Below are 22,741 nucleotides of genomic sequence, written 5' to 3'. Positions count from 1 at the left end.
AATTACTTGTAGGTTTAGCTTACAGATCCTCCAGTAGCATCCAGCAGTTCAGTGCCTTTTGTGTTGGACTATCTTCTACTGTATTATTTGTTAATTATACGCATGTTAGTGCTGAGAGGGTTCATCCCCTAAACAATACAAGTCATGACAATAGAAGAACAAAAGAGGCCAGCTCCTGTTAACAAAGCTCATGTGTTTTGTGTGTGTGTGTGTGTGTGTGTGTGTGTGTGTGTGTGCGTGCCTGTGTGCTCTTGCGCTCATGGAAAAACAAAGGACCCGATATTTGCTGTAAGTGCCATCTGATATGATACACTCAGGCTAATGCTTCAGATGATTTGTCGCTACATCTGTTCCCCCTTTCCCTCTCTCATTAATCATGCAGGATCCATAGATAATGGATGCCGCTCAGATGTGTCTCTCTCTAGCCTTTCACTGTTCACTGGCCAGACGGATCTGTTGGCATGACCTATATACATGGACGGGCCATTGTGCCTTCTGACATGCATCGCTTAACATGACATCAAACAAACATGTTGGGCCTTTAGCAGCTGGGAGTTTATTTCACCCCTTGCATACGAAGTGTAAATCACGTCATACATGCCACAATTTCTTAGGATCGAACCCTGGCACATGCTACACTCTTTCCCCTGCCCATACTTCTCTTTCATTCCCAGTCGATGTCTTTAATACCCAATTAAATAATGAAGGAAATAATTTAAAAAGTGTTACTAATCAGTTAAATTAAATAACCATTGAAGTTGGATGGGCCTTGAAAAGCTATGCACAGGCACTGACCATGTATGAACACAAAAAGTGAGGAAGTGTCATTGCACTGGAATGACAGCTCTTCTCATGGAGGCACTGCAATTACTCATACAGACCGTGTGTGTGTGTGTGTGTGTGTGTGTGTGTAAAATGTGTGTGTATTTGCATTTGTGTAGAAGGGGAGACTGAACGCAGAGAGGATTGAATAAGAGAGGAAATAGGGAATGAAATGAAATTGGAAGCTATTAGTTTGTGTGTGTGTGTGTGTGTGTGTGTGTGTGTGTGTGTGTGATGATCAGAGTGATGAATACCCCAAGCACCAGGGACTGATGGATCCTTGACAGCAAGACACATCCGCCGTCATCCCTGAGTCATTTCTGCTTATGGGCTGGACAGACACACACACACACACACACACACACACACACACACACACACACACACACAGACACACACACACACACACACACACTGTGTATTACCTAATGATACCAGAGTGTATATAGATTCTAACATGACCACAGCCCATGAGATGATGGGCTGTAGTCATGACGATGTTTAATAGGCAAGCGTCACTCAAAACAGTCTGAAATGAAAGCATCAGATTGACAGGATGATAGGGTTCAGCTCCTACATTAATCCAGTCGGATCAATATGGATATATTGTGCACACCCCTCCTTTCTAACCGACACCATATGGCCTATGATGTGAAGAGATAAAGTGTTCGTAATCAAAAAGAGAGGTAGGCTTTCCATTGTTCTCCCTTGGATAGGTCCAGTCAATCTGCCTATTGCCTGGAGTAAAGCCTCTTTGCCGTGACGCTCGGGGACATTAGGGGATGAAACAAACACCCACTCTCACACAGCTTTTCTGGGACCTATCCGACTGAATGTGTTTTCTCAGAAAGGAAGCATTTATATGGAAATATTATCGCCAAAAAAATGATTGATCTCTCTTGTCTGATAGTGTAGTGGGAGGGAGAATGCAACAGTGCTTTCAGGAATCAGAAGGGTGCAGGCAAGTCTCCATAAAACGCTTAGTCATCACAGTGGTTGTACAGTATGGTCGCAGTCACCTATCGAAAGTGACCTTTTGCAGCCTGTAGGTTAATGACCCACAGAAAGAAATTTGTGGCTGTGGGGAAGGTGTGATTTCCTGTTCATGTTTGCAGTGTGGCTTGTTAATTAGTACCTGTTTCAATAGATGAGATATTGAGAGAGACAGTAGGCTAGAGAAGAGGATGTGTGCTCTTTGGTACGAGGAAAGGCAAACAGACTTGGATCATGCAATCATAGCACTTAAAATTATTTTAATTAAGCCACGGCGGACATTTTGAACACTCAGGGTGGGAAACACTCCCTGGAACATCGGCATGCATTAATTCAACACATAAGTGAGGGCTTCAGACAGACCTAACCGTTATCAAATTAGCAAGCAATCTGAGGAACAACTGCAAATGCTTGACTTGAGCAGGGAAGTTAGACTAGATTCCAGTAGCTAGCTTTAGCTTCGAATTTTAACCTACATGCTTTTTTCAGTGGGGAATCTGAAATGATAAATGTTTGTCCGATTCCAGATGTTTGTATGATGTGCATCTTGGTAGGTCTACACAACTCTTGTCAGCAGCACTGTGGTTCTCATTGACATAGCGTAGTCACCCCCTGGGAGTTGCCCAGTACAACCACAGTCTCCTACTACTGGCCACCAAACCGCTCTGTTAAAGCAGATGTTGCATACGTGCCTTGCTCAAGGACACCACAAGGACGGGAGAGGGTTACCCACCCGCTCTCTCCAGCCAGATTCCTCTTCCAGTCTGCGGTTTTCTTCCCTGCCTTCCATTCAAGCCTGCTTTTCTAACCTTCATGCTACCGCGGTCCTCTATTTTTCACTCATATTGTCAGAATCTCAAACACTGCTTACTTAGTTACATTATTACTGTTCCTTTGTATGTGTGTGCGTATATGCATGTATTCTGATGAAATATGAGTGTATGAAACATGTCAATATGAAACATGTCACTATGATTTATAAACAGCAAACCAAACAGAGCAGTTTTCTATGTATTTTTTTCAAAGGAAAATAAATGCAATGCTCAAAAAATGATAATGTTATGATATAAGAATGTTTCTTTAACTGCACGATACTGTAAGGATGGCAAAAAAGGAGCTGCAACTCAGCCAAGGATTAGGTGACCAGTAAGGAAAGGTTTAGGGATAAAGACCTCAGTTTTTTTCACGCAACTGGGCTTTGGAGTTTACCTTCCTGTTGTCTCATAATGTCCTGTTTGTTCCTCTGTGCAGGTGAACTTTGTGGTGTGCCAGCTGTTCGCCCTGCTGACAGCGCTGTGGTTCCGGCTCTACCTCCACCCCAGTAAGACCAGTCCCTTCATCAGACATGTGGTGGCCACTCTGCTGGGCTTCTACCTGGCTCTCTTCTGCTTCGGCTGGTGAGTCACTCCTCTCTGGTCATTCCCCGCTTCTCTCCTTTCGTTGGCTCCCTCCTCGCTCGCTGTCTTCTCCATCCTCTCATCCTTCGCTCCTTCCTCCCTTCCACAGAAAAAGAGAAAAAAAAAAGGATAAAGGATATTGCTGCTCAGACAGAATAATTAAATGGAATTATTAAGTGACACAGTTAATGAACATTTTCTTAATTGTTTTATTAATTGCATCATGTAGATTTGACTTTAATCACTTTCTAAATTGTTTTTAAATGTATCTATTAATTAATAAATAATAATTAATCACTGAACTTGTCTAATAATAAGGTTGGCACACTAGAAGCTCCATATACATCATTTAAGTTTGGCCAGTTATCCATGGGAATAAGAAAATTACACCACCAAATAACAAAATGGACCCAGAAATGACACAGAATTAGTGTTTTAGGGTGGATTTTTTTTTTTGCCATCCTCTTCCTTCTCTCCTCTCACTCCCCTCCCCTCCCTCATCTTCTCACCCCCCCCTTCATCATCTTCAGCCTTGCCAAGGTAAATGGGTCGATCGAGGAGTAATTGATATCCAATTAGAAAGCTGTTGCCCTATAATAGACAACCCACCGTACCTCTGGCAGACTGCCTCCCAAAGTGCCCCTGTTCTGTTTGTGTGTGTGTGTGTGCGCGTGTGCGTGTGTTTGTGTATAGTGGAGCAGGCCAAGGAAACACTAGCCAGCCAGCCAGTTAGCGGGAAAATGCTAAGCAGGTGAAATGCTACCTGGCCAGCTCAGTGATTGATAGGCCTTTATCTGATCCCCTTGCAGAGAAACTGTCCATGTATACGATTCGACTGACACTGAGTGGCGGTCGGATCATGTGATTTGTTGTGACTAGCCGCAGCGATGTAGTCTAGTTCCTTTATTCTCAATAGTTACACAACTTTTTAGCTGAAGCATGGCATAGCAGTGGCACAGGGTGTGACTCACACCGCAGCACATGGACTGACATCTGTCATAATTTATATAAATCTATCAGATCAGCATTGGTTTCTGTTTATTTAAAAAGCTCTCCTCCAAAAATTATCATCATATCTTATGGCACTTATATACTGTAGAGTGGGTGTTTCAGTTCAGTTCTTTGTGTTCCTCTTTATATATGTAAACTCAGCACTCCCTCTGTGTTTTCCGAGAATGAAATGAAATAAAAATTCACAGGAATTTCAGCACTTTTAAGGTGGACTGGCCAACTTAATAGTACTAATCAGTCAAAGGCAAATCAATACTCCTCGCGAGAACCACCATATATCCCCTCCATTTTACCAAGGCATGAAAGGCTCTTTGTTTAATTGGAATAAAGAATCAATATGCAAACTTTATGTCTGCAAAAGGCTGCCAGTGAGTTTTATTTGCTACAGTAATTAATACAGCATATAAATATTTGGAGCAGACACATTTTACAAAGCCAGCATATGCTATTTATTGTACTTGGCTGAAGGCCCCTGGCTGAGTCATTAATTGCATCATGTAGATTTGACTTTAATCACTTTCTAAATTGTTTTTAAATGTATCTATTAATTAATAAATAATAATTAATCACTGAACTTGTCTAATAATAAGGTTGGCACACTAGAAGCTCCATATACATCATTTAAGTTTGGCCAGTTATCCATGGGAATAAGAAAATTACACCACCAAATAACAAAATGCACCCAGAAATTACACAGAATTAGTTTGTTTTAGGGTGGATTTTTTTTTTGCCATCCTCTTCCTTCTCTCCTCTCACTCCCCTCCCCTCCCTCATCTTCTCACCCCCCCTCTTCATCATCTTCAGCCTTGCCAAGGTAAATGGGTCGATCGAGGAGTAATTGATATCCAATTAGAAAGCTATTGCCCTATAATAGACAACCCACCGTACCTCTGGCAGACTGCCTCCCAAAGTGCCCCTGTTCTGTTTGTGTGTGTGTGTGTGTGTGTGTGTGTGTGTGTGTGTGTGTGCATGTGTTTGTGTACAGTGGAGCAGGCCAAGGAAACACTAGCCAGCCAGCCAGTTAGCGGGAAAATGCTAAGCAGGTGAAATGCTACCTGCTTAGCATTTTTGCCAAGATCATTAGTGAAAATACAAACAATGCACGTACACTTTTTACTACTGTTGATAGACTGATAAAACCCCCAGCATCAATTGCCCCAGAGCTTCTTTCTACTGCTAAATGTAATGAATTTGCCGCCTTTTTCAGTGATAAGATTGTATCAGACAAACTATCAGTTAGGGCTGAAACGATTCCTCGAGTAACTCGATTACTAAAAATCATCGATGCAAATTCTTTGCATCGAAGCTTCGTTTAATCCATATAACTATATACACACTCAGTGTTTCGCACGGATGATTATTACTGTTGCACAACGTGCTGGAGAAAGAGAAAATAGCGAGGGGCGAAGAGAAGAGACAGGCCAGAGAAAACGACAGAAAGTGTCCAAAGTTTCGGATCCAGTGTTGCCAACTTGGCGACTTTGTCGCTAGACTTAGCGACTTTTCAGACCCCCCTGGCGACTTTATTTCTCAAAAGCGACTAGCGACAAATCTGCCGACTTTTTCTGACCATGGGAAGCAATGTTAATGTGTTGAATCCCAAAGTATTTGGCAATAAATTGGTTCGGCTGATGCCGGTTTTCTCTACTTGCTTGTCTAATCCAGAGGGGTCTGACGGTCACAGCGCTTCCCACACAGTGTAGCCCCCTCCCTCTGCTGAGAGCAGGGACTGTAGGATAGGGTCCACTTGTAATTGCTACCGGCGTACCCCGAAACAGGCCCGGGTGGGCGGAGTCAGCACTTAATATTAAAACGGGATGAGATGAAGGCTAGTAAAGAATGCACGTTAATTATGGCTATATGTAATGGCTAGTTAAGAACGTAAATCAATATGGTGGCTAGTTATGATGTCCCTAAGTTAGCTAGGTTTTGCTCAAGAAAATAACCACAGAAAATAAAATGCTGCAGTCAATTTGTGAAAGCCTGAGCTTCATTCATGTTATTATTATGATAGTCACACACACATACACACACACACACACACACACACACACACACGCACACACACACACACACACACACCTACTCCCCTCACAGTGATGCATAAAATACCCCAGAAAGCAAAATATCAGGTGGTGTAAGTAGCAATTGGAGCCTAAAATGCACCAGTCCAATACAGCAGGTATATTCAGTTTAGTTTGATTGCAGTGAGTAGGGTCAGCAGGTGTAGGGCAACCCTTCAACATAGTAAATAAATGTACATTAGCCAGTCTTATGAACTTGTATGATATTTAGGCCTAGTAATAAATATCAATAATAATAATTATTTCACCTCGTTTTCAGTAAATCACAGTGTCGTATGGACAGCTTCGTGCGGACAGCTTTTCTCTTTTGTATATTTACTATTGCTCTTTAATAAAGCAAAAGTATTTCTTATCCGATTACTCGATTAATCGATGGAATAATCGGTAGAATACTCGATTACTAAAATAATCGATAGCTGCAGCCCTACTATCAGTGCTTCCATGTCTAACAGGAAGGTTATGCCTCCATTTCCTTCACACATAAATAATGTAAGTAATATGGCAAATTTTACTGCTATTGACTACACAACACTTGAGGACACTATACAACAGCTTAAGTCGTCCACCTGCTGCCTTGACCCTCTGCCCACAAGCTTTTTTAAAAATGCTTTTAGCTGTTTGGCGAATGAGCTATTGCAAATTGTTAACAGCTCTCTTTTGTCTGGTGTTTTCCCAAATGCTTTGAAAACTGCTGTTATTAAGCCTCTGTTAAAGAAGAGTTGCCTGGATGCCTCTGTGATAAGTAATTACAGACCTATTTCCAATTTCCCTTTTATTAGTAAGATCCTGGAAAAAATTCTCTTCAACCAGCTTAACAACTATTTAATTTCAAATGCTCACTTTGACCATTTCCAATCCGGATTTAGACCCCATCATAGCACTGAGACAGCCCTTATTAGAGTTGTGAATGATCTTCGTATAAACACAGATTCAATGCTGCATTTGACACTGTTGATCACACAATATTATTAGATAGACTAGAAAATCGGGTTGGACTCTCTGGCCCGGTCTTAAATTGGTTCAAGACCTCCCTGCAAGGCAGAAAACTACTTTGTGTCTATCGGTGACTTTGTCTCTGAAAGGGTCAGTATGACATGTGGAGTTCCACAAGGCTCAATCCTTGGTCCTCTTTTATTCAACCTCTACATGCTTCCACTAGGACATATCATGCAGAAAAATAGCATTCACTACCACAATTATGCAGATGACACTCAACTCTATATATCTCTTTCTTCAAGTGACTTTGGTCCTGTAGATTCTCTGATTCAGTGTATTGAGGAAATTAATGACTGGATGTGCCAAAACTTTCTTCAGCTAAATAAAGACAAAACTGAGGTAATTATCTTTGGTACTAAGGAAAAGAGGCAGACAATTAGGGCTCACCTTGACTCCCTGTCTCTCAAGAGTAAAGACCAAGCTAGGAATCTTGGTGTTATTATGGATGCTGATCTCAATTTTAACAAACATATCAATACCATTACAAGATCAGCCTTTTATCATCTTAAAAATATAACCAAAGTACGGGGTCTTATGTCAAAACCCGATTTAGAAAAGCTGATACACGCTTTCATTACCAGCAGGTTAGACTACTGCAATGGTCTTCTCTCCGGTCTCCCCAAAAACACTCTGGGGCGGTTACAGCTCATTCAGAATGCTGCTGCCAGAGTTCTGACTAAGACTAAGAAAACAGAACACAGTACACCAGTTCTTAGGTCACTGCACTGGCTTCCAGTGTGCCATAGAATTGATTTTAATTCTGCTGCTTGTCTATAAAGCGCTAAATGGCTTAGCTCCAAAATACATTTCTGACCTGCTCTTAGGATATGAGCCACCCAGACCTCTGAGGTCATCTGGGACCGGTCTGTTAGTTGTTCCCAGGGTGAAAACTAAATCAGGTGAAGCTGCTTTTAGTAATTATGCTCCCAATTACTGGAATAAACTTCCAGAAGCACTGAGATGTGCTCCCACTGTCAGCTCTTTTAAAAGTCGGCTCAAAACATTCCTTTTCTCTGTGGCCTTCTGCTAAATCATCTGAATGTAGATGTAACAGGTGTTATCTTTATTTATTTCTTTTATTTCTTTTATTTATGTTTTACCTATTTTATACAAAATTATTCATCAATTGGCGTCACAAACAGGATCCCAACAGAAGTCTAGAGGAACTCTGGTGAGTAGTTTATCCACTCTGACGGGATCCTCAAACCTGTATTGAGAATTGAAGGATTTCTTGAAGTTTATAATTGTAATTGTTTAGATGATCTGTGTATTGTTCTACAGGAACATTTACAAGTCCTATAGGGGCTGTGGGGCCTGCCTATAGGGTGGGGTAAGACCACTGGAAAGACTCTAGGCTCTTTCGAAGAATCCTTCGAAGAATCCTTCAAGATCTCATCTAAATTGATTTCCTTTTGAGAGGAAAAATTGAGGGAGTCACTCTCAGAGAAGTTATACTGGCTGACCAGAGGTGTCACCAGTGTGAGTGACTGCTCAATATCTTTCTTTCTTTCATTTTTAATGTAATTTTATGTATTTTTTCTGTTTTATGTGAAGCACATTGTATTTGCCTTGTGTATGAAATGTGTTTATATAAATAAAGTTTGCCTTGCCTTTGCCTTGCCTTGCCTTGCCTTGCCTTGCCTTGCCTTGCCTTGCCTGGCCAGCTCAGTGATTGATAGGCCTTTATCTGATCCCCTTGCAGAGAAACTGTCCATGTGTACGATTCGAATGACACTGAGTGGCGGTCGGATCATGTGATTTGTTGTGACTAGCCGCAGCGATGTAGTCTAGTTCCTTTATTCTCAATAGTTACACAACTTTTTAGCTGAAGCATGGCATAGCAGTGGCACAGGGTGTGACTCACACCGCAGCACATGGACTGACATCTGTCATAATTTATATAAATCTATCAGATCAGCATTGGTTTCTGTTTATTATTATTTATTATCATCATATCTTATGGCACTTATATACTGTAGAGTGGGTGTTTCAGTTCAGTTCTTTGTGTTCCTCTTTATATATGTAAACTCAGCACTCCCTCTGTGTTTTCCGAGAATGAAATGAAATAAAAATTCACAGGAATTTCAGCACTTTTAAGGTGGACTGGCCAACTTAATAGTACTAATCAGTCAAAGGCAAATCAATACTCCTCGCGAGAACCACCATATATCCCCTCCATTTTACCAAGGCATGAAAGGCTCTTTGTTTAATTGGACTAAAGAATCAATATGCGAACTTTATGTCTGCAAAAGGCTGCCAGTGAGTTTTATTTGCTACAGTAATTAATACAGCATAAGCCCATATAAATATTTGGAGCAGACACATTTTACAAAGCCAGCATATGGTATTTATTGTCCTTGGCTGAAGGCCCCTGGCTGAGTCTTTTAGACATGTTCTACTATCTAAATTATACAGCAATTACAGGAGTAAAAACTGGTCTTATCAGTTAAATTGAGATTTACACTGCCGTAAAAACATGCCATATAATGAGGTCGTATTTAGATTAAAACAATAGGGGAAAATAATTTCAAGTTAGGTCACAGTAATTCAGTGTCATGCACACATGTAGGTAATGCATGAACGCATGTATGCACACACTTGCACACTTTCACATTTACACACACGCACACACACACACACACACACTGTTCTCCTATCTTAGAGGGCACCTGGCTGCAGCCCTGGGGGAGCTGCCTAGCAGATGCTGCAGAATGCGGGTTTATTTTAGGATGTATCCCCTCTCATGTCATACATACAAGCTTGTTTCTGTGTGTGTGTCGCTGGAGAAAACAGTTGGATGTTGTTGAACAGTTGAAATACTTCCTCAGTCAGTGGAGACTGACTGTTCATTTCGGGTTTTCCAGGCATGTGAGCATATTTTGATTATCACTTGCCAAGCTAATAGGTCAGAAGGTACAGTATCCCTTTGTATAAGAATATGAGAGATCCTTCTTGTCTCTTCTCTGTCTTTTTTTTTTTTTTTACCAATCTCTCTCCCTCCCTCAGACATTACTGCATTATTAACCCTTTCATCTGCCATGGAGTTCAGTCAGTTCACCCAGCCCATCCTCCCCTGTTCCCGCCAACCCCTGCTGCCCTTGCCCTCTCCGTTGACTTGCTACTAACACAGTGTGGCATCTCTCCTCTCCTGGAGGGCTTGGTGTTGGGAGCATCACACACAGCGTCCTTCAAAGACCCATCTGGAAGCTGCTTCTGCTGTGTGTGTGTGTGTGTGTGTGTCTGTGTGTGCCGTTTGTGTGTGTGTCAGGGGAAGGGAGGGAGTGCAAGTCTGTCTGAGAGTCGGTGTTTGATCACGACATGGCTTTAGAGTGCACGGGCATGCGTGCACAAACACACACACACACACACACACACACATACACACACATGCCTCGCTGTCAGGATGTGGTATGAGGAATCATGGGGCTTGAAGGCATAGGAAGCGATTAATGGTGCGTTGCGATGGTGATGGTCACTGTCGTGTCACGCTATGCCCTGGGAGTGGAGATGACACATTACTGGTTACAAAGGTCTGACATCACATGGCTGATGGTGTGACTGGGGTTTCATAATGCTGCTCTTTCCTCCTCTTAATGATAGTATGGGATGACAGAGCAAGGGGTGGAAGGTAGTACAGAGAGCAAATGGAGACTGATATAGAAAGAGTAATGAAAGGGAGTGTGTCTTAAGAAGTATGGAATATTAAAACCAAATCAAGAAGCTGTTAAAGTCTAATGTGGTGGCAGGCTGGCCTAGGGGTTAGAGGGACTGTCCCTAAACGAGAGGACCCGGGTTCAAACTCCAGGTCGGCAAGCGTCATCAGTGTCCTTGAGCAAAACCCTGAATCCCTGCCAGCTCCAGGAGGGCTGATCTGCAGCTGACACTGCACTCTGGGAAAGTGAAAAGAGAATTTCCCCACGGGGTTCAGTAAAGTATCTTATTGTTTATGGTTTATGGTGTCTGTCCCTCCACAGGTACGCCCTCCATTTCCTGGTGCAGAGCGGTCTGTCCTACAGCGTCATGGTCTTCGTCGGCCTGGAGCACATGCACAAGTAAGAGGAAGTGAAACACAAATGAAATGCACGAACATCATTTGTTAATTTGTCCCTGTGCCATGCCATATCTTTTGGGGTTGCTACTTAATACAAGAAAGTAGCAATTGAAAGTCTTTAACAACCAGAACACAGAATGTTTCAGATTTACAGATTGTTGTGCCATTTTGGTGTTGTTGCTACTGTGTGGTTTGTTGTGTTTTGGGGGGCAGATGAGCCTGGGTCATGATGGCAATGATTCTGCCCCCCAGGCCTCCATCTGTGACCATGGCTCATCAAGACACCCCACAGACAGACACACACACACGCACGCACACTGTTGTCTTTGCTGTTATTTTTACCAGGATTCAAGGTTATGAGGGCAGGTGTAAACAGTGGAAGTTTCCCTCTGGGTAAAACACCCTAAATAGATGCTAACAAAACATTCATCACAATAGCAACTGCTGTCAGAAAGAATGGACTCATATCCTGATGACAGAGTGACACCGACCTATAACATGTGGCTTTGTTTAGCCATACTAAAACATGACATTTCAACATACAGCAAAGCTTTACATCAGATGTTGTGCCATATCGCATATTGCCTGGCAGTTAAACCCTCTCCACACAGCATTAGTAAGCTGCTGGCCTGCTGTTCCGGCTCTTGTCTAAGTGGGCAGATAAGTCATGTCCTTTCCCTCTTAGTGGTTTTTGAAATTGAAGAGTGCAGCTGTCACCCAAGTCAAACCAACTCAACCTGGATTAGTCCACACCTACACCGGAGATAAAGTTCATCCAGCCTTTGTGTTTTGGGGTTTTCTGAGGCCAGATACTGAGAGATGGGGCTTGATGACATGCTCCTGCTGTGGCTGCTCGTGGTTTTGAACAGCACCTCTGGGAATATCTGGTTTAAAGTTCAGCTTCCAGCTTGCTGCTCTCTGTTTGGGTCAGGAGGAGGGAGGAAAAGGAGAGGGACAGGGCACAGTGACACGCTCATGTTTGCAGAGGCAGAGAGCGTTGAACCCACTACCACAGGTTTTTGCATAACAAATGTGCGATTATCGTAGCAACAGTTTGAGATTTAACTTGGGGTGTGTCTGCATGTGCTTTGAGACGGAGTATACGAGTAATCCCCAAGTCTAACCTGTGGCCTTCACTCTTTGAGTTACCCTTCTGTCTGCTGCACAGTCAAGGCTTTTATATGTGGAGACCTTGAGCGAAACTCCCAGCTTGCCTCATTGTACACAGCCTACCAATGAATATTCTCCTTTCACAGCATATATAGGTGCCCCTTCTTCTCAGCTTTTCTTCTTTTACCCCACTTGTCCTATTCTATCCAGTCTAGTCCCTACATCTTAAGTCATTCTCTCTCTCTCTCTCTCTGTCTCTCTTTGTCCATTCTTCTCTGCATTTCTTTGTCCCATTCTATCCATCTTTAATATAAGTTACCGTCTCTGTGTCCATCTCTCTCCATCTCCATCCCTCTCTATCCGCAATCCCTCCTCTTTATGTTTTCATAGTAGAGATTACACAACGCACCGAGGGCTAGGACCACTGCCAGTGATAATACCACTCAGTAGAGATGAAATGGAGCAGAACAAAACTGGATATATACACTGTTGCACAGTTTGCTAGCAACGGCCAGCTCCCTCTCTTCTGGTTAAAATTACTTTATGTGACCTTCCTGATGCAGTAACAGCAGCCAGACAGTGGACGAACTGGAGGACCATGCTCTGTACAGCACATCACACCCAGGACCAGCGTACTGTGTGTGTGACATTGGGGCATGTTGTGTTATCCCTATTTGTTGTCGTCTCCTGGACTCCCACTCAAACACATTACGCTTGGGGAGTGCGTACAGTGAGTGCAGTGTAAGTGACAGCTTTATGGAGTTGCTAAAAGCTCTTTTTCTGGACTGTGGGAATGGCTATGAATGTGAACTGGGCTTAGTGTGGCTGTGGACAGACGAGAAACTCTTTGTTCAGTGGTGGGCATCATATTTCATGCCATTCACTCTTTTGCAGCTGCAGATCTCTCTCTCTCTCTCACTCTGTCTCTCTCACTCCCCTCCTCTCTCTCCTGGACGTAGCTCAGTTTAGTGGTTCACCTGTTGAATGTGTTGGAACAGCCAGGGAATGTTCTAGACAGGTGCTTCCCCTCTCGCCTCAAGTGCTAACACAGCGCCGCCTACTGGTTGACAATGTCACTTTAGAATTTCCTTGTCTGCTACAGTTCCATGATGCAGTATTAACACACAGTGGCTGCCAATGAAAGTTAGGCACTGTGGCTGCATTTGGGGTTTAAAAGAAGATATTTGACAGAATAAAAATTTTCCAACACTATTTACACTGTCATGTGATGTCTTTTTGATGTCATTTTTGTAACTAAATAGTATTACTATTATAAAGCTACTTTCTAAAAACACATACCTTTGTGTGAATCCGTACCAGTACTTCAAAGGTGCTCCATGTGGTATTTTGAAACATCAATATATCATTGTCAAACTATTGTGATACCTTACAAATGAGACCATGTCAAGATGATTGGTACCCAGTGCTATTGCTGGTGCTAGCATTTCTCAAAATTAAGACCACATTTCCCATAAACCTTGTTACTTCCTGTTGCAAAGAGGATGTTGCCATGGCGAGAAACTTTAGCTCTATTTGCGATGAAAGAACAGCAGCCCTATTTCTGTTTTGTGCCATAAAGCAATATCCCTCTGTGCCATAAAGCAAACAGATTTCCTGTGATGTACAATGTAAAATGCAGTGTAGAGGTTGCCAATCTGTGTTGTCAATATTAATGTTGTATTAGTTGATGTTAAAATGCTACATGTAGCACCTTTAAAATAAGGTATATTACCCAGCCCTAGAGAGGTCAAAGGAAAGTTACAATGATAGTGTTTTTTTTCTAAACAGAACCATGCTGTTGTTCAGTCTTTCATGTGAGGAAAGGTAGAAGCATGTGTAAGAAACTGTATTTCGTGTCGAATGGTGATTGATAGTTTAAAGCCGTCTGTGTGATTTTCACGCTTCTTTTGAATGGCAGCAAGTTTTAAAGAGGTAATGGTGTGTGTGTGTGTGTGTGTGAGAGAGAGACAGAGAAAGAAAGAGAGAGAGAGAGAGAGAGTCATTATGAGGGAAACTGTGAAATCCTGTGGATGTGGTGTGACCAATGGAGAAGGCTGTGAAAGTAAAGCTTGCTGACATGAAAGTGCCCTCTTTTATTTATACTGGCACTAAAGAAGAACCAGAACCAAATCATAATAACTGGGACTGTTCTCTTTCACAACACCTGCTTTCAGGCATGGACAAAATGTATTCCATTCAAGTCGACATCTTACTCCGTAACCTATTCTACTTAGCATTTTTTTAAAGGGCTATTCTAGTCAAGTAAAGTAAAATTACTCTGTGACAAGTCTGTATTTTTCTGGGAGACGGTGCTATTCAGTATTAACATAATGCCTGTTAATTAAGTCAAGCACTGGGGGTTGACTGACTGGCTTTCAGGAGGATTGACGGGTTTCGCTAAGACTAGGAAGGTAAGGAAAAATGGTCTTGTGAACAATTGACAGATCTAGTTATTCACCCAGCCCACCAGCTCCAGTCCCAGCCCCAATCTAGCAGCTCAAGGACACTTCAGCAGGCCTCAACACTGGGTCTTGAACCTGGGTTCTCTGGTTAAAGTGTTCCCCTATTCACTATGTTACCCTGCTACCTTTATGGCAAATTGAGAAATTGTATCGATACCATTAGCATGTCATTTAGTTTGATTCGGTGTGTGTTTTGTTGTGAAAGCATCACAGTGATGACACTTGCAAAGCCTCTCGTACATAGCATGTGGTTGTGGGCAAGTTGGTGTATGTGGGCAGATGGACAGAGATGAGCGTGTGAAATTCTTCCTGCCTCTCATAATTCCACGCTGAACAGATGGAAATATCCTCTGGATCTGTGTATGTATTTGTACGAGCATGAAGTGTGCTTAGAGGCATTTGCTGTACGTGTACACAAACTCAGAAAGGTCTTGGAGTGTTCAAACATGTCTTTATTTATAGCTTGTTGATTTTTATCGCTCCATGTGTCTGCAACCGACCTGCGGCTCTCCTGGGGGCCGCTCGTCTGCGCGCTGACCCGTCTACCGCTCTCCCACAGCGGGGAGCCAGCCTACTTTAGTCCTAGGCTCCATCTGAGGCCCTGAGTGGGAATGAAAGACCCCCCTCTGAGCTGTAAATTACACAAACGCAAATCACATCAGGATGAAGACAGGATCCCTGGTGGGCCCACTGCAAATATAGCTGCTGTAGCACATAGCTCATATCCTGACTGAATATCGCTGCCGTGTGCCGCCGGTAGAGAAAGCTAATCTTGGTGAAATAGGGTTATTGCTGAGGATTGAGATTGAGAGTTTTTGAGGAACGCTTTTAGATGGCTGTGCGAGTCGACAGACAAAATTTTACCTGTTCTGCAATGCAAAAAATATCCATTTAGTCTAGTATTGAGCACATTAAAACTGCATTGGAAACAAGTGAAACAAGAAATTATTCACCCCAGATTGTTTCACTTGTTAAAAGGAAACAAGGTTTTAAGAATTGAATACTATATCAAATGACTCAAAAGGTGGCCATTCTTTGCAGTTTGTGGACCAGAATCTGAAGGTAAATGAGTGATTTGAGATGTTTGATTTCCTGTCTGGCTGTGATATTCTTATTTGTGTCATTAGATGAATGACTGTTGACTAGATTTGATTCTGGCGGAGGGGGGTCATACATGTACAGTATATGCCCAGTCTCCACCATTAAGAAACCAGGTGACTGAGATCGGTCTTCATGACATTGAAAAATTGCCTTACACTCATCTAAATCTATTTTTGGGCTGGTTTCCAAAATCAGAATCACTTGAGCAGCTCAGCACATTTGAGGCAAGTACGTTTGCCACTTACACTACATTCTAGAAACAGATTAGTGGTTCTCAAAGTGCGGTCTGGGGACCCTTCATAAGTACTCAAGATGTTCCTGATAAAATGAAGATTCGGCTTTGATTCCCACTGATGCCACCTATGCTAAAACTGTATCCACTTATGTTACTGTAAAGCACATTGGATAAAAGCATCCATCAAAAAAGGCATTTCATCTGCTAGTGAGCACAATGAGAGACTGGGTGTAGATCAAAAGTGTCACTCTTCTGTTGTTATTTCTGTTATTGCTATTATTTCACCCTTCTAGAAAGTAGGTTATACATTATACGCTTAATGTTCTGTGATAAATAAAATCTAAAAATGGATATATTTCTCAGATGAGGGGGGTCATCAGCCACACATACTTCTATTTGGGGGATCTTGGCTAAATACCAGTTTTCTCCTGCATGAAAAAGTCTGCAAAACCCTGCATTGTTCCAAGAATAAATTACCACAGTATACACACCCGTACTACTCTTAATGAATAGACAACCATACAGCACATTTAAATGAACCCTATTGCTGGAGGGCTGGTCTGGGAATGTAGCGGTCATTCTAGTGAGCTGTAGTCTCTCTCCCATAGGAGCCTAACGCTACTGAAGAACATTGCTGTGCACTGTTATGCCCAGGGAAGACATGCCAAGTGTGGGTTGGGCACAAACAGTGCTCAGAGCGCATAATAGGGCAGTATTACGATTATCTCCTCTCCACAATGCCTTCTCTGCAGCCGCCCTGGGGATGGCATGGAATTGCAATGAGAAAGCAGGAATGCGCGTTCATTTACACAAACGTACGAGTTCACACACACACACACAAAACACACACGAAAAGGCATCCCGCTAGAGACAGTATTGTGGGAGGAGGAGGTGGTGGTGTGGAATTTGTGGCTTGCTTGCAGACTGACGTGCAGCTGTTTGCAGATGCCCTGCATGCTGAGGCAGCCTTCCCTGCTCAGAGCCTGGCTGGAGGATTAATCCCACTAAGTAGCTGAAGCCTCTTTGGTTGCTTTTGGGTCAAAAAGCGTTGTAACCGCTTCATCTTCTCTGTGTTGTGTTTGCCGTTGCCATTTGCAAAATGCCAAGTGTTAGTGATGATTGCTAGTGACTAATGTTTTTACAGAGATTTTAGAGTTTGACACTAGTGCTCTCGAAAAGTCTGAAAATACTTAACATTGGAGCATGTGTGAGTGGATTATTCTTCATCTTGTATTAATAGTCTTTGGCAATAGAGATAAAATGATGGCTTTACTGCATCTTGGCCCACAGACTCCCACAGATCTCAACCACTGCCGTTCTCTCTGTTCTCCCTGTGTGTCTTATTGCTTCTCAGACCAGCACAATCCTCTTATTGTGGGCAGCAGAGGGATGCTATCTAGCTAGCTGTGACTTCAGGCTGAATCTGCAGCAGCTTTGTACCAGTAGGCCTCAGTGCTGCTCTGTCTTTGGTCGTCTGTTGAAAGCTCCCGTTGTCTTCTGTCTTCCTCCAGGGACAGTGACACATTATTGGAGCCTCCTCTGCCCTCCTGTCCACGTTTTGACCCCACTAGCACTGCACTGCAGCCAAGACCACTGTCTTTTGTTCTGTACTGTAATCCTTGTTCCACTTGAGAGATGGAGATGGGAAGGGGCAGAGCGATTGAACAAACAAAGCTTATTGTCACTCCTCAGACGTCTGAGGTTAAGAGGTTCACAACATGTGACACCCTATCTGAAATGTTCCATATCACTGTGTAGATAGAACTGTGTAGATAGAACTGTTTGCATTGGAAATTAATGTTAGGGCAAATAGAACAGGATTTCTTGGTTTTTCTTTCTTTTTTCATATTTATTTAGCTACATATACCATATATGAACTAATTTATTTCTCTCCCTCTCTCTCTCTCCCTCTCTCTCTCTCCTCCTCTGTCTCTGTCTTTCTCTCTGTAGGTACTGCTTCATTGTGGCGCTGGGCTACCTGAGCTTCTGTCAGATCACGCGAGTCTACGTGTTTGACTACGGCATGTACTCTGCAGATTTCACAGGGTAAGCAAATGTCATGGAGCTCCCAATAATGTTGTGAGTGCTTGAATTCATTTAAAACTGGAGAACTGTCCAGATATGACTTTGAATGCCAGATGCCTAGCAATAGCTTATGAACTAAAAAAGAGAAGTCACCAGCGAGAGTCAGAGGAATATCAGGAATGACTCAACCTGACTAAGCTTAACAAAAACAAGAGCCTGTGACGCCGCTCAATTGGGTCCGCAGGAGTACGTTGATGGAGACTGTAGTTCCTTGTGGTTAGTTCCTACTCCTCCAGACTGTCTGACAATTGAAGCAGACAGCCTGCACACCCAGAAGGGCGGGGGTGGCCAGTTGCTTAGCAACCTAATGCAAACCCATACTGCCTCTGCGAGTGCAGAGATTTCACTCTTTCAACTATGTCTTCCCCCATCCCTCTATTTTCCTTGAAAATGTCAAATACCGGTACATAGTTCAGGTTTTTCTCAGAATGTCAGTTTGACCCATATAGCCAGATGTAATGCATGCTGCAGGACCAGACAGTCCATCATTTTCAAAGCAATTTTATTGACAGACCAGAACATTTCTGGCCTATTGCTTACTCTTAACCCTGCAGCTTAACTTTATGCTGCCACCAACATTTTCATGTGTAAAGTAATCCAACACTCTGAATTTGTACTTGCTGATGCAAGTGTCAGCATGAACAGAAGGTTGCATACAGTATATCTTAATGTAGGCTAATGCATGTGAGATCAGACTCCACAGTGCTGTATAGCTTTATTTGCACTGATGAAGAATGGGTGAATTACGACAGGAGGGAGGGGACTGGGCAGCACAGTGTTTCTCATAGATCGGGGCCCAAAGAATAGCTGCAGGAAGATTAAAATGGCCTCCCATTATCCTGGAGGAAAGGAAGTTCCCATTGTGCAGTAATTTAAGTACTACAACTGCTACAGCTGATACTGTTACTATTACTACTGAATGAATTGGCATCCAAGGCCATTGTTTGCATTTTGCTGCCAAAACCTTTCAAAGTCTCTGCTATGTAAGGTACAATGAATAATATATATTTATACAGTAATAATACAATGAACAATTGAATAAATGTAGACTAGCAGGTTACTAGCCTGCAAACAGGGTAACTGCTTGATTAGATTGCACAATATCTGTCCAAAATGAAGTTTTAGGATGTGAGAAAAAATGTTAACCCCTAGAGAAAAAGTCAGGGAACAGATGGTGTAGTACGTTTGAATCTCTCCTGGCAGATGCTCACAGACACTACCCTTTAGCCTATGTGATGACTGTATGTGCTGTATATAAACACAAGCGCTGTAGTTGTAAAGAGTGAAGTGGCTTTGAGATTCAGGATGTTAACTTGGCCCATTTCTCTGTTTGGTGTTCTTTATTAGGCCCATGATGGTCATCACACAGAAGATTACCAGCTTGGCGTTTGAAATACACGATGGTAAGGCGAGCGCTGATGCGTGTCCGAGCATGTGTGCGTGTGTGTGTTTCGGTACGTGTGTATCCACTGTGCAAAAAGCAGTGGGTATGACAGTGAAAAAGTCAGTTCATTTCCCTTTTGAATTGAGAACAGATCGCATGGCTACATTTTCAAGCCAGTAGTGAGTTTTGACAATGGACTTCCAGACTAGTGAACCGGAAAGAGAGGATAAACACACTTATATAATAAAGCAGTGACAAGTTCTCTCTCTCTCTCTCTCTCTCTTTCTCTCTCTCTTTCTCTCTCTCTCTCTCTCTTTCTCTCTCTCTTTCTCTCTCTCTCTCTCTCTCTCTCTCTCTCTCTCTCTCTCTCTCTCTCTTTTTCGTCACTGAGCAGATGGGGGTTCAGTGCCTTGCTCAGGGGCAATTTGATGCTAGATGTTGCAGAAGAAGGTGCTTCCCCCTTTCTCACTTTCCCTGCCTGTACCTGCTTTCCCTTTCCCAGATGGTTCAGGAATTTGCGCCAGTGACCTTCTGGTCACAAGCTTGCTTCCTCAAAGGGAAGCTCTGACATTTAGAATATTAGTTGATTGATTTTCTTTGCTAAGAACTTGTCACATTGTGGGAAACCGTTGCTTTACTCTTTTGTCTTCGCTCATTAAAGCCAAGAAACACAACTGCTTGCAAGCTTACAGCTAACTATGCCTCTTGGTTTCTGGTGCAGAAAAATAGCCGCCAGTTAAAATGTAAAATCTTGACAGTACTCCTTTAACCGGGGTGCTTATTTAAGACATATTGGCAGAACATGAACTGAAGTATGTGTAGTAGGCCAACCTTGTAGCATGTGAAATATGTATATAGACCGATAGATGCGCTTACTTACACTGTCATCTTCCGTTCTATAGATATTGGGTGCCAGAATAAGGTGCCCAGTTTGTTTTCCACTGGCTGACCTGGATATGTCACAGTCTCAGCCCTTTGAAGCCACTCTTACTAGCGAATGGAGTGTTTGATGTGCTGCTATAACCGAAACACCAGACTTGCTAATGAGCAATAAATAAAGATGGAGACTTGACACCAAGGTTAAAATAAACAAGTGTGATCAAGTGTCTGTGGTGAGGAGAGGACTAGAGATTGAGAGGATGATGAGAGTCTCTCGCAGCGTTTTAGCTCCCACTTGGAGTCTTTCGTCCCCGCAGGCAGTTCCAGACTAAGTAGAATAAGTCGTCTTATAGCAATCTGTGTGTGTGTGCGTGCGTGTGTGTGGTATAGGGTAGTATAGTGTATTAATTTCTGTTCAGGTCGCTGATTCTCCTTCCAACTGTGACTCTAATGAGAAACTAAGACTATAATCCCCATCCTCAGAGGGCTGTCACACCCTGATACCTGCCTCCTCTGTATACAGACACACACACACACACACACACATACACACAGGGTTTATACAGTAAAATAATTCAGAGGGACTGCTTATGTTCCAGCTCTCTAGGATGCAGAGGTACAGAAGGCACAGTGAACCCCTCCACTTCACCTTCATCCATTCATTTGATTAGGAGCAGAGCTTTTACTGCAGCCAGGGGAGCAGCATAGTGCGACTAAACATAGCCTTGCAATGGCCTTGCAAGAGGAGCTGTATGCTTGGCCTAATAGGTGCCCCATGATAGCCTACCAAAGCCAGCCATTCACCAGCCCAATGAGCTGCATAGCCACAGGCAGCCCAATAATAGACAGGACCTTTTGTGAGACCATGTTTGGTTGAAATGTTATTGTCACAGTTTGTTTGATAAAATCTAGTTTTTGAGAACATAAAAATAGTGAACGGACATTCCTTTTTTGATTATGCCTCTTGTAAGTAGCTATAAACAGAGAATAGATTGGTAATAATCTATTTAGCCAGATAAGCAAGATAAGCCCAAGGAATAGACCAGACCCACACTAACCCACTAAATTCCACAATAGCCAAGCAAGACGGTTTCAACAGACCAGTCAGAAATGTCTTGCCAAGATGCACTGGGGCTCATCTTAGGTTCTGATTTGTACTACTGTTCTGGCTGTAATTTTGTGTTGGCCTCTTAATGATAAACATCCTGTGTTGGATGATGAGTTCTAATGAGGTTATGTAACAGCCCTCCCTCCCATTCCCATCATCTCTTCTTCCTACCCCTTGCTCTCCCTTCTTCCCTTCTTCCCTCCCTCCCTCCCTCCCTCTTCCCTCCCTCCCTCTTCCCTCCCTCCCTCTTCCCTCCCTCCCTCTTCCCTGTCCTCAGCTAACTCAGCTGAAGAGGGATGCTAATATTGACATGGCAGGGCCATTCACACATCCACTCTTGACCCCTGACCCTGTGTGTTGCTATGGGAATGACCTCTGACCCCTGTTGGGTTTGGTTGTTATACACACACCCCTCATGACTCTTCTTCTTACTGTGATTTAAAATTTTTGTGAAATGAGTCATAGAAAAATTTTAGTCTGTAGAAAAATATAGCATGCGTTTGCTATTCTATTCTCTATACTATTATGTTGTTAGGCATGTCCCATGTTACCCATGAATGAAATAATGATTGACTTACTTCATGAATGAAACATGATTTCCAGGTCTATCAGAAAATGTATTAAGTGTCATTTTAAAGGTGACAAGCGTCTCTCTGTGTCTCTCTGTAGGTTTGGCCAAGAGGGAGGAGCAACTGAGTCTCAGTCAGAAATACCTAGCTGTCAGGTATGTGACTCAGGTATGTTTTTACTGCACCAGATGATGGATTCATTTCAAATCAGGGTTCACCTCTGAATGAAGAAGTTGACACTGTGTTAAACTTGCATTCAAGTTTCTCATGAGCTCAGTCTGAAAGGAACATTGCTCTTCATTTCAGTAGAAGGTGCATTGTTTTGTGCATAGGCAATCACCCCACGGTCCCCCTCTCACACACTCTCTGGTGCTGTCAAGTAGTTCGGTATCTAGGCAACCACACATTCACCACTCTCATGTGACCTGTATTGTAGGAGGCCCCCACCCTCCGT

At 42.8% G+C, this 22,741-nt stretch overlaps 1 protein-coding gene across 1 annotated transcript in view; it reads left to right on the top strand.

Moving 5' to 3' along the window:
- Nucleotides 1–22,741, top strand: part of mboat2a (membrane bound O-acyltransferase domain containing 2a) — a 56,524-nt gene that overhangs the window by 23,745 nt on the left and 10,038 nt on the right. The window contains exons 2-6 of the mRNA XM_071912730.2: nucleotides 3,067–3,212; nucleotides 11,278–11,355; nucleotides 18,213–18,308; nucleotides 19,695–19,750; nucleotides 22,388–22,442. Of these exons, the coding sequence (XP_071768831.1) occupies nucleotides 3,067–3,212; nucleotides 11,278–11,355; nucleotides 18,213–18,308; nucleotides 19,695–19,750; nucleotides 22,388–22,442 (431 nt within the window). The remainder of the gene's footprint in view (nucleotides 1–3,066; nucleotides 3,213–11,277; nucleotides 11,356–18,212; nucleotides 18,309–19,694; nucleotides 19,751–22,387; nucleotides 22,443–22,741) is intronic.

Source organism: Centroberyx gerrardi, chromosome 17 (assembly GCF_048128805.1).
Source record: "Centroberyx gerrardi isolate f3 chromosome 17, fCenGer3.hap1.cur.20231027, whole genome shotgun sequence".
Taxonomy (NCBI): Eukaryota; Metazoa; Chordata; class Actinopteri; order Beryciformes; family Berycidae; genus Centroberyx; species Centroberyx gerrardi.
The sequence above is the reverse complement of the archived record's forward strand: the minus strand, read 5'-3'. Positions and strand labels throughout refer to the sequence as shown.